The following is a 12916-nucleotide window of genomic DNA, read 5'->3' as shown; positions in this document are numbered from 1 at the left end:
CTCTCGTGGAGTACTTGAAATGGATTCGCCCGTAGCCGAGGCAACGCGCCGCAATAACACCCGCTGAGCGCAGAACGCGCGAAGGGGCTGCGTGGCCGGGCTCCGGGAGGGAAGCGCACGCGCGAGTGTGGCGCTGGCGTGAGCGCGGCTCGAGCGCGGGTCGCTCCTGCAGCTGAGTTAGTCGGGACTGGAGCTGGGACTGTGGGATCTCGGTTGTCGGATTGGGTGCCCTTCTAAGAGGTGACTTGGTCCTCGCTGCCGTCAGCTGTTGCCCTTTAGATACCCACCTATTCCGAGCCCCGTCTTCCCTAAGAGGAAATCCTTTTCCTCATCACCTCAGCCAGGAGGTTTCTGCCCCTCCCTCACCGCCCCTTCGCCCTCCCGTCTTTGACCCCTACACACCCCTCCACCCGCGGCACTTTATGCACACCTTTCAGGGGAACTGGCCGTATTCTACTTGGGTGATACTTAATTTTGTTCATGGCTACTAGATTGTAAGCCCCCTGGGGGCCAGGATCTATGCCTTTTGAATTCTTGTTTTCCTAGCTTCTACCAGTGAGCCTTACCCAGAAGAAGGGTTTGTGTGCAAACTGTCTTGTCAAATTAATGAATGAGTAATTTTGTGAATGTTGCTCAGAGTTAAGTAATGGAAAAATTCAGGGCAAGGATTTCTTTGCTTCTCTCCCCCTTCCCTCCCTCTGTGGCTCGCCTTGTGCTGCCGGATGCTGGTGCAAACACGGCGAATGTTGTGGTAAGGAAGAACTGAACTCATACCGCCGTTCCTGCCTTCCTGACGCCGACAGTTTAATGCGGACAACAGCTGTTAATTAAAGCCTCCCTACACGGTGAAAGTAAAATGATAACCCATTAGATAACCGTGATGAGGGCTTGAAAGAGAAATACATGCTTCTATGATAGTGTCAATCAAGTGATGACTGAGCTAAACAATCGGAAGGATCGGTGTTAACTGGGGGAATTGAAGAGGCTGACACAGTGAAGTACCTGCCTAAAGTGAGGCATCATGTGCCATGGTCCTGTGGCTGGAGAGAGCCAGACCTGAAAACTGAAAGAGATCAAATAGAGTCCAGGTACCAGGTAGGGGTTTCCCACGGTGACGGAAGCGAGTGATGGACCTTGTGAGCCATTTAAAGGATTTGAGTCCCTTGCAGCACAGGATGTCTTTGTGGTTGGGGATCTGAAGTACGATGCAAATTTCAGTAGTATACCCCAACTGACTGACGTCTAGTTTGAAAGCATACCTGATCACAGGAAGAGGTAGGATGGGGTAAGGGGGAGCATTTTCTTATACTTTAGTTAAAAAAGAATCTTCACTTGCCCCTTTGATATTTCACAGTAGCAGTGATTCATAAGCAGCTGTGTTTAGTGTCATGAAGACAGCTTGCTTTAAAAGGCAAAAAGGTTCTCACCTTGGGTGATAAACTGGGAAGTGTAGTTTGTTTTAGTCACTGAAGTACCCTCAGTGCCTAGATCCAGTTGGTGCTTAAAAAATATTAAGAAGAAATTAAGACAAGTATTTGGTCCTCCTTTTTAAAACATGTTTAATTCAAAAAACAATATCTAAATAGTTGCATGTGTAATGTTATATTTAAAAAGAAAACACAGCTGCAGACTGCCCTTTAAAAATACTTTGAATTCATTGTGGATTTTTGTTGTGTTGTTTTTATCTTGCCTAAACAATTGTCCCTCCCTTATCCCCTTTGTAAACTAATGTTGCCAGTGACACACTTCTTATAATCATTGAAACTTGAAAAACTCAAAAGCTGTAGGGTAATATCTATACGTGGTGTTTATTCTGAAAAGCTAAGTTAGAATTTTCAGTATGAGGGACAATGCAGTATGTTTCAATCATTTCATCTAAACTGAAAATGCCTGCCTTACGTAATTATGATTTTTAAATCTACCTTGATTTTCTCAAAAGAAGGATGTTTACACAATATTTATACCACACAACATAGTAATAATTTTACTGTTTCCAACAGGCGAATGGGCAATGCAACAGATACCGTAAAACACATTCCTTTGTAATTTGTGGGACTTCCCTGGAGAGTCAAGGGGAGGGTTCCTGGTGGAAATTTTGAATTCCATTATTTAACCCCAACCCCACCAAGTAGATTCTTTCCCTATAGAGTTTGGGACTGTTTTATGGTGAATGGTAACCATCAGAATGAAAGTAATTCATAGTCATTACCCTTTTTTCTTAGACTTTCCTCCTGTATTTTTCAACGTGAAGTAGGATCTTGCTACAAAACAAGTAGTCCTAAGAAAGCTTTTGAATTTACCAGTGTAGAGAACACTGGCCCAGGAAGCAGCCATGCCTGTGGAAGGAGGGAAAACAGACATGGAGAGGATCGGCCTCTTCAGTGAGATGGAATATGTCACTGTCGGTGATAAATATGTGTCACACTTTAATCGTAAGTATATTTGGTTTTCTTGACAGCCTAATGGTGGATATTTTCCATGAGAAATTTCAAATTTACTATTTAAGTTGAATGATATTTTTTAATTGCCCATGTTTTAAGCTGTTCTTAAGTTGAATAAACTTGGGAAATTTCAGTAGAGTTAAGAGAGAACTTAGTTTTATAAAAGCAGGAAGCTCATTTATAGGAAGGGATGCCCTACCTTCATATTCTCCCCATGAATAATTTTCCTTCTTTCCAAAGGTGTGTGGCAGTTTTCTCCCAGAATATTTAATTTTTAGCTTTTGTTTTCTTAGATGGGACACAGCGCTGTGCAAATGGCATTTCCATTGGCATTCGGAAGGGCCATCCATGATTACGTTCTTGAAAAATGAAACGCTAAATGAATAGCTGAGGGAATTTTAGAAGTCATAAATAATAAAAAGAAGTAAAGGAAATAAATGTTTTGAATATCTCAGTTAAATGATTTTTAAGTAACAATAAGAAAGCATACAGTGATAATGAAACATCTCCAAGATACATTACTAATAAAAAATCAAGGCACAGAATTAAAAGTAGAAAAAGGTATATATGAAAATACTCATTGGGACATGACTAAACATTTTCTGCAAAACAAAATTAGCATCATGATTGCTGTGGGAGAGGAATTGTGTGGCTGAGGGTGGGAGGAAAATTTATTGTACAAATGCTTATACTACTGAATTTGGAATCATGTGAATCTGGTACTTTTTAAAAAATTGAAATAAAAAAAAATCAGTGATATAAGTTCACATTCAAATAACCAGTTGATTTAAGGACTGTTAACACTTCCAGCAATTTTTCACATCACTGAAGGACTTCCCAAATTGAGCTCTCCGAGATCCAAATTATAAAAGAAGTTCTAAATATTTATAAAAATAGTCTTTTAAGCAGTTGTTGGACTACTTTTATTTCATTGTATAAATGTACCACAATTTACTTATCTTTTTTATTGAGGGACGTTTGAATTGTTTCTTGGTTTTGATTATGAATGAAGCGGCTATGAACATTCCTGTTCATGTCTTTTGGTGCATGTAGGCACTCATGTTTCTTCAATATCTACCCGGGAGGGAAATTTCTTTAGAGTTTGAAACACCTTTCCTTTCAACCTACACACACATACACACACACAGATATACTAACTAACATCTCACAGCATTTCTAGTATACAGATGGGGAAAGACTGGATGAGATGAACTTTAAGGACTCTTCCAGCTCTAAAATTCAAAGTTTATAACCAGGACCTTAATATAATTATTAAAATATTTTAATACAAACCTCTTTCATTTTCTTGCCATTATAGCTTTTAACACAGAGTTTTCAGAGAACATTTTGAAACAGTATTTCAGAGCTCAAAACCCTGGCCCAAATCACAATTTGAAACTTCTTATTTTTCAGTTCTTTCATTGCTATTGAGCTAAAAAATTTGATATTCCTTATTTATTTTTTAAAGGACCCTTTAATGAGGCTGCAAGCAAAAATAGACAGATACTACCTGGAGGATCCAAAGAAATGTCAAATCTCCAGGCAGGTTATTTTGACCCCCATTTTGTAAGGATTTTTGAAGGCGAAGGCTATGTAAATCTGAATCAAGTGAGAAGACGGCGTATGATAGAAGAAGCCAAAAAAAATCTAGGCAAAGCCTTCCTCCCTAGTAGTGGAGATAAAAAGCCGTAAGTGTTTGGGGAAAAGTCTTAAATACATCTCCTGCACCTTCTCTCCTCTAGCCTAAATTGTTTGTTTTTCCATAGAACTCACTTATGTGTGATTCATTTTTGAAGTGTGAGTCTTAAGTTTGTCTTAGGTGGAGATAGTTACATTGAACGATTTAGGTTGGCAGGTAATTTTAATAATTAGAATCTCATCACATAAATTTTTGATTATCTATGTCACTACTCTCTATCAGTTTGTATAACAAAAGCCAACTAAAGAATGAAAATTAATTTGTTCAAAAAACTTGTTAATAGTCAGGTTAGGGAAAAAATTGCCTTGGGTCATCATATCTGTGCTCTTGACTACGTTTTCTGTTTTTGAAACTTTAAAAAAGTGTTAACGATGTTAAATTTTGACTATCACAGATCATTATTTAGTTATTGTGAAGGTATATGCATGGGGCTTAATATTGTACTTGTGACATGGTCAGTGTGAAGGTTTATTTTTTCTTACCTTGAAATCATTAAATTAAAGCATATCGTTTGTTATATAGCTGAGTTTTATACTACTATGTTAATTCAGACTCAGTAACATTGACTCAGTTTAGAATTTATGAGATGAGGATTGGAGATGAGGCTAATTTTGTGCCTGTTTGTGGTATTTTCTTGAGATTAGTAAAGCCATAATCTTCTAAGTCAAAATAACTAAGTTTTTATTAAGATGGGGAATTTCTTTTCTGTTATTGTAGTTTGACCTTTGTCTGCCTTTTCACACTTTGCATAGGTTTAAATTACTTATTTTAATATCACTCATCCTTGGATTTAATTTTCTTCTTAGACATAAATTCAAACATGAATTTTTTTGGGACAGTACTCGATTTCTTCTTCATAAAATATATGGGTTTTACCCTTTAAATAACTTTTCTATTTTTCAGCCCCTCCTCCCACCTTGTTGAACTTTGACCTCTTGTGATAATAATTGGGATTTGCTACCTTGATACATTAGTTTATAATATGCTTACATTCATTTGTCAGCCAAGAAATAATAACAGTTTTATAATTAGATTAGTCTTCCTTTTTAAAGCTCACAGATATATGACAAACATGTGAAATTAGTGGAATTTAGAAAACCGTTTCCAAAAAGAGAGATTGGTGATATAAATAAGAAATCCTCATACTCTTACTTAATGCCAAATTATGGAAAATGTTTGGTAATTCTTTCTATAGTAATGCAATAAGCATAACACACACAAAAAAAGCACACCAGCACCAAAATTCCATGAGACTCATTTTGCCATCAGCAGTGGAAACAAGAGTTTTAAGTATATGTTTTCATAGTGTAGTTTCTGATGAGTGAGTGGTCAGAAGGAATTAGCCATTTATGAGCTCATTTGCCATAAAGTGCCTAGAAATTCTTCTAAAAACACAAAAGGGTCTATTTATTGTTATAATTAAGTGAATTAATTGGCAACTCCCTAGAGATTATCAAGTTTTGTTCATGAACATTTAAAATAAGCACCGAAAATTAAAAAATGATCTCATCTCAAAACTTGTCACTTTGAAAAAATGGGGGAAATCAGATTAAAAATTTAACAAAAAAAAATTTTTTCTTACGAAAATTAGGCAGGTCAACTCCATTGTATATATTTTGCTCCTTTTTCAATTATTTTTCAAATAAATTGCAGGAAAAGATATATAACACAAAATTTGCTGTTTTAGCCTCTTTTTTTTTCTTAAACTGTATTTAAGATGTGGATTAGGAAGCTACTATGGAACAATAGGTGGTCCAGTCTCATTCTTCAGTGCACAGTCCAAACCCAGAGAAAAATATGAGGCACCTGGAAAAAATTTATACACAAATCCAGGAAAGAAAGGAACTGGATATGGGTAAGGTATTTTTAATAACTTTCATGTCATTTAATACTTTCATACCATCCATTAAAAAATAAATTTTAAAACTTCTTAACACTGAAGTCACCATTACTTATTTTCCTTCCATAGCTATGCAAATATTACCATTGGTAAACAATATTCACACTCTTCTGATTTCTATGATGCACCAAAATTGAATTATAAGGTAAAATAATCTATTTTAATTTTTTTTCAACCTTTCTCTTAGTTGACTTAGAAAATTCACTTGTAATCCAATTAGGGTTTGTTTGATCTATTTGTATTACTCAGGCAGTGGCAGACTGATGTTCATGAATTAGGATAATTTTACCTTTTTGGTATTAGATTTCCACATGTTGCTGTAGATCCTCTCAGCTACTCCCTGCTACAGTTACCTCCTTACCACATCTATCTTAACATCTCTCTAAACTAGCTGTGGGACTTCTCTTAACTTGGCCTGATCCATTGTATTCCATTTTGAGTAGAAGAGTCATATCCTAACCGTTAGACAGTTTCCCCCTACACCCGAATATCTTTCTTGTGCCTAAGAAGGCAGTGGAATACTGTTGGTGAGTGACTGGAATGCAGGAGTGATGGGGAGAAGGGAGAAAGTGGAGAGTAGACAATGTTAACACCTTGAGGAGACAGTGTGAAAGGACGGGGGAAAACTAATTATTTAATAGCAGAAAGAAAAGCTGATATATACTGGCATATGCCTCTTACACTCAACTTTACATAATATTTGACCTATAATTAAACATATTCCCTTATGTGGAGAATGCCTACATGTGAATGAATAGAGAAACCCTTATAAATTTTGGAACAATGTGAGTGTAATTTAACAATATCAATATAGCTTAAAGAAAGCTGGTAGTAATGAAAAATCAAATTGGTTTGGACATTAAACAACAGAAATTAAATGACAAGCATTTTATTTTTGTTTCTGTTTTTTTTTTTGAGGCATGCAGTCTTCAACAGTTTTGTTGTGGTAACTTTAAGTGGCAGTGAGGTTGTGAGATGGAAGATAGTGGCCAATTTTACAGATTCCCCGAGTCCCTGAGAAATGCCAAACAGCAGGAAGGGTTTACTTTGAGCTAGAGACCAGTCTTTTTTCTGTATCATATTACCCAGATAGTTCATATGGATTTGTTCAGGTGATAAATAGATCTTATACTTTAAATAAATTTATATCCAAAATGAACAATCATAGTTATGCTTGCTCATAAGCATACCTTTTGTATCATAAAACAAAACATAACAAAGGAATGTTTAAAAAAAGCAAACCCAGCAGTAAATATTTAAAAATGTACAGATATTAAAATTTAAAAGATTTGATTCTATGTTACTCCTGATTTGAGTAAGTTATACTATATAATTCCAAACTCTTTAATTTACAGAAAGAGAATGAAAAACACCATCGTTTACTTAAAGGGACACCTTTCAAGTTAAATCTTTGCCCAAGGGAATATTTTGATGCGAATCCTTACTTGTCTGAGAAATCTCTACCACCAATTAGAAAAGCAGAGAAGAAAGAATTACTTACACTCCCTTTTAAGCCCTCCTCTCCTGGTAAAAAGGTAAGTTAAAAATTTTAGATTGAAAAAATATTAAGCGTTATAAAGAAATGTTGCTTGTTGCTGGCAAATTAATGCCCTTCTAAATAATAAAATTTTGTCTGTATTCACTCCAAGAATCGTGAAACCCATTTTTACAAAATTAGGAAAAGTCACAAAGCTTGGCTAGTATAGGGGATAATGAAGCTCTCGTAATGAAGGTCATTACCAATCACGTCAAATGTATTTTAATTCACAATGGATTTTCTAAGTGCCTCTCTAGATCTTAGGTATAGTTTTTCTCAAAACCATAAAAAGCCAGACCATCTTTTAGTTTTTGAAATGGTGGTTACAAGGAATTATCTCCCTCTGCTGAAGTTTATAACAAGTGTGAATAAAAATAAAAATGCTTCATATAGTTCATATACCTTAGTTTATACTTTGTTTTTCTTCTGTTAATTGCCTGTTCAATTTCCCTGTGGATTTTCTACTAGGATGTTTGTCTTTTTTTCACATTGATTTATAGGCTCTTTTCATATATTAAGGATTTTTGTTCGTTTGTCATTTGTGTTGAAAATAATTTTTCTACCCTGTTGAATATTTAACTTTGGTTATAGTATTATGTGCTGTTCAGAAATTTAATAATTTGTTGTAGTCAAATTTATCAATCCTCTGTGCTGAGTTTCATGTTATTCTCAGAATGACTTCCTTACCACCAATGTGAGAAAAAGAGCTTTTTGATTTCTTCTATTATTAATCTTATTCCTTGAGTTTAAACCTTTATATGAACTATATTTTGATGTGTATAGTGACATCTTTATCTCTTTCAAAATCCAGTTTCTAGGGCAGGAAGAAACTTTGTAGGGAGGACGTGTTCTGTGTTTTGATTGTAGTCATGGCTTCACAGTTGTATACATCTGTCAGGACTCACAGAATTGTAAACTTTAAATGGATGCAGTTTATTGTACATGAATTAGACTTCAATAACACTGATTTTTTTAAGAAAACCAGTTCTTTCTAATCTCACTGATAGAATAATTTTAACACCGCTGCTTTGAAATGCCACCCTTATCAAGTCAACATTCCCATTTTGGAGAGTTTTTTTCTGAATTTGCATTCTATTTGGCTGATGTTTGTTTATGTCTACCAGTGCCAAGTTACTCTAATTACTTTTACATTTTATTTTTGGGTGGTCTAGTGTCTTCTTGTTACTCTTTAAAAAAGTTGTACTTGCTGGCCTCTCATATTTCGTCTCTAGAACTTGGAAGTTATTTTGTAAAGTTCTAGGGGAAAAAAGACCTTTGGTATTATGCTATAAAGTTAAATCTTTAGAATTTTGGGTGTATTAACATATTTATAATTCGAATCTTCTGCTTGAGAAATACATTACTTACAACAACCTTTATTTCCCTTGTAGAATTAAAATTTTTACTTGACACAGGTTTATATATCTTATATTGATCCCTCTTTATTTTAAGTTTCTGGTTGACAGGTTTTTATTTTTTCAACCATTTTTCCCTCATATTGTCTATAAAAGCGTTTGATTTTTTAAAAATAATTGTTTACTTCATAAAATTTTCTTATATTCTGATGGGCATTCTGTTGATTCTCTTTGGATTTTCAGACATATATTATCTGCAAATGATTTTGCTCCCTCCTTTCCAATATTTACATCTCTGATGTCATGCTTACGTCCAATTGCTTAAGCCAGCAATAGTGGTTGTCCTTGTCTTAATCATAATTTTAATGGGGAGATCTCTAGCGTTTCATTTTTAGAGATGCCAAAACCAGGAATAACTCAGGAATGTATATAGAATTATATTGAATATTTTGGAGTAATCTATTTAGATCAATTTTTTTTTCTGCCTTTGACAGAAGTGATAACAATAATAGATTGCTTGGAATGAATTCCAGTTGGCCATGTTATATTAATCTAAGTGTAATACTGTTTTATTTGTTAATGTTTTGTTAAGTATTTTTACATCAATAGTTTTAAGTGTGACTGGTCTGTATTAAAAAAATTTTTTTTGTATTCTATTGTGGTATAAGTAGATACTAGCATCTTAAAATAAGCAGGAATATTTCCTTTGTTTTCTATGTTCTGTAACAGTTTAAATAGGCCCAGAAATATCTGTTCCTTTAACTCTTGAAACAATTCTCATAGGAAATACTTTGGACTTAATTTCTTACATAGTACCTATCTATTTTCTATAGGTTTTCCATCTCTTTTTGAGTCAATTTTGACACTTCTGTTTTTTGGAAAATCATTTCTTTCAGGTTTCCAGATTTATTAACATAGAGGTTTATAAAAAATTTTTATGCATTTTGATATTCTATGTATGTATGGGTCTCCTCTACTTTCTCTTTCATAATTATAGTGTAAATTTATCTACTTAATTTAACTTTTAAGGCATCAGTCGGTGGGTTAGTTTATTTACCATATATATTTTTCTATTTTTAATTCATCCATTTTGCTTTCACATTTATTAATTTATTTTTCTTAAGTTTCCTTATGATGTGTAGCCAAAATATAATCAAAGTAATCCATGTTTCCTCAGTTTGTAAAACTTGAAAAATTGCAGGCATGTCTTTCAAATGTGTATTTGGCTTAGGTACTATAAAAGAAGATTCCTAATTAAATGGGTTCTTATGATCCATAGAGTTTTCATGGTAACTGTATGTACACGTAAAGATTAAAATCATGGTAAATCAGTTCAGAAAGTCAAAGCAAATATTTGTCCGCTGTGTGTATAGGTAAAAAAATATTTTGATTGACTTATTTTAAAAGACTAAGAAAAATGTAAAGTAGATCATACTGTCCTCTCACCTTCTATTTCTATGTGGCATTCCTTTTTTCTTTTTTAATGTATCTTCTCCATCATTGACTCACACTCAGTAAACTCATGTTATGCCAGGCTCTCTGTTGGACAAACTTTACCTTTGCCCTTTCTCCCATCTTCTTCCGAGCCCTAACTCCTTTGTCCATCAAAATATATGTGACCTGGGTTTCATTCCTTCCGTAATAGGCCCACCCACTACCTAGATGACAGCCTGACCTGATGAACTTTCACTGAAATATTAATTCTTGGCAACAGTTGAGAATATTACCTTCCGATAAACATTTGCATTTTAATAGAGAACTTTTGGAATTATAGTGTCTTAATGTCATAAAATTGGGGTAGGGAGACTGTTTGCTGGTACTTGAATTCAATAGTATGGACACCTTTCTTTAAACATAAAACCAACTCCAAAGACACTAAACAAATACATGTAAACATTTTCAAAATCTAATTTTGTTAGAAGACATTTAAAGTTGTCTCATTTTTATTTGTAGGCTGGTGGAATGAAGGCAGGAACATTTGAACCTTACCCTTCACATTCTGCTGACCCTTACGTGGTTAAATTGGCAAAGCAGGTTTCCAGCAAAAGTGTTAAGATTTTCCATCCACCAAATGGACCAAAAAGCAGACCAATTAAAAGTATAATGACTTTGCATGTCGAAAGGTAGTGATATGTTACATTTAGCCCATAAACCAAGAAATGTTGTTTTCACCTTTTAAATTTCTTTACAGTAATATATTTTATTTATATATTCTTTAAAAAATGACAAATCTGGGTGAATTTGGAAATCTCAGCTCCTTCCATATACCTGTTCTTCCTTGTAGAAGTTCTTTCCTGTCTTCTGAAATTCCCAATTGAAAAAGCTTAATTTTTCTGTAACAAATTATTCCATCCATAATTTTTCAAGCAAATCTGTAGCACCTTACTATGAGTTATTTGAGGCTCTTTGGATATTTATAGTTCAATCAGCAGTACATGTTCACATTGTCTGTTTCTCAAAGGGAGTTTTTGACCCTTGTTAAATTACTACCTCTGTGTGAGCTTCATGCTCTCAGTAATTGTGAGGACTCTTAATGACACTTAAGATTTCTGTCCTTAACTTTGAAGTGATCTTCCATGAAAGCAAGAAATATTTTGGTTAATTAAAAATGGTATTAATATCACTTTATAATACTTTGAGGAAAAGCATATTATTAAAATATCTTAAAACTTCAACTTTACCCAGGTTTTGAGCACTCTCAAAACTTAAAAAAGTTCCCAGAATATAAATTGGAAAAGAACAATCCATCATTTTTTGTGTTTGTGAAAGATCATAAATAAGTGGAAGAATTAATTTGATTACTTTTATATTTATACATTGAAGATGTTTATAATGCCAGTGTAACTAATTTATATATTTCAAACAACAATACAATGGCTTAGGTAAAGGACACCAAATTCACACTTTTCTTCTATAAAAATAGGGCCCTTTATCACTTGTGGACAGTGATAATGCTAACATTATTGTATCACAAAAATAAGACTGTCCTTCGTTATTTATACAATTTAACTGTTGTCTACTAGGTTACTGTTTTGTGTGGGCTAGTTGGTAGAGTATTGAACTTGGAAACAGGAAGATGCGGAGGTTTTTTCCAAGTCCTTTGACCTTTATCCTTTAGCAAGCCACCTATCAGTACTCTGCCCAACGTTAGCTATACAATAGAACAGACAGTAAAATCACAATCTTCCTCAGCACACTCACCCTCCAATTAGATGGAATGGTTCTAGGTTTTCTGTGTTCTTTTCTATCCACATAACAGACCTGAGAAAATTCCATGATGCCCTAGCATGTATGCTTGGAGCAGAGAAAAAAGAGGATTGGATTGCTCTTTTGGAAAATCAGAGTATCTTCTGTTTAGTAATTTTGAGTTTACTGAACTCTCTTTTTACATTATCATAAATATTACCCTAACTTAAGTTTTAGCTTCTTTTACCCTAATTTTAAAACTAATAAATCCTAGATGCTACTATTTAAAATTGGTTCCATAGACCAATATTTTCTTTTCAAATTATGTTTTTTAAATACATCTGACTTATGTAAAGTAGAGCTTTTCAATTTGGTGAGAAAATATGGTTTTAATTTGCTTTTCATTGTAAAACGTTCTTATAAGAATATACTGATATATGACACACACCTATAAAATTAAATATGCATTTATTTTCCAATTTTAGGACACTAAATATGAAGAATTACAAGGCTGCTTCAGTACAGTCCTATTAACATCTGGAAGACAAGTAGCTTTCTAGATCCTGACTACCAGTAATTCATTATCAAGTGCTAATTATTTGAAAAAATATAAGATACTGTGGAACAGATAGCTAACTCAAGCATTAAAAGAAATTTAAGCCTGAAACTAATTCTCTTTCTTGTTTTAGTACTTTTACTTAATAAACAGTATTTGTTAGTAATTTAATGTATGATTGCTGATCTTTGTTTAGATCTGCGCTTCTGAGGAGATACAATGTTCAGAAATTTTATGAAATC

At 34.0% G+C, this 12916-nt stretch overlaps 1 protein-coding gene across 3 annotated transcripts in view; it reads left to right on the top strand.

The window, feature by feature from the left end:
- The first annotated feature begins 66 nt into the window (after positions 1-66).
- Positions 67-12916, top strand: part of CFAP96 (cilia and flagella associated protein 96) — a 29693-nt gene continuing 16843 nt past the window's right edge. The window contains exons 1-8 of one of the 3 annotated variants that reach the window (XM_017643035.3): positions 67-240; positions 2223-2432; positions 3910-4129; positions 5858-5995; positions 6110-6185; positions 7396-7575; positions 10886-11055; positions 12604-12796. In XM_017643035.3, the coding sequence (XP_017498524.2) occupies positions 2333-2432; positions 3910-4129; positions 5858-5995; positions 6110-6185; positions 7396-7575; positions 10886-11055; positions 12604-12652 (933 nt within the window). In that variant the 5' untranslated portion in view covers positions 67-240; positions 2223-2332 and the 3' untranslated portion in view covers positions 12653-12796. Of the gene's footprint in view, positions 241-2222; positions 2433-3909; positions 4130-5857; positions 5996-6109; positions 6186-7395; positions 7576-10885; positions 11056-12603; positions 12820-12916 lie in introns of those variants that run through there. The other 2 variants (XM_017643039.3, XM_073219149.1) reach the window with 2 other exon arrangements.

This window comes from Manis javanica, chromosome 12, assembly GCF_040802235.1.
Source record: "Manis javanica isolate MJ-LG chromosome 12, MJ_LKY, whole genome shotgun sequence".
NCBI lineage: Eukaryota > Metazoa > Chordata > Mammalia > Pholidota > Manidae > Manis > Manis javanica.
The sequence above is the reverse complement of the archived record's forward strand: the minus strand, read 5'-3'. Positions and strand labels throughout refer to the sequence as shown.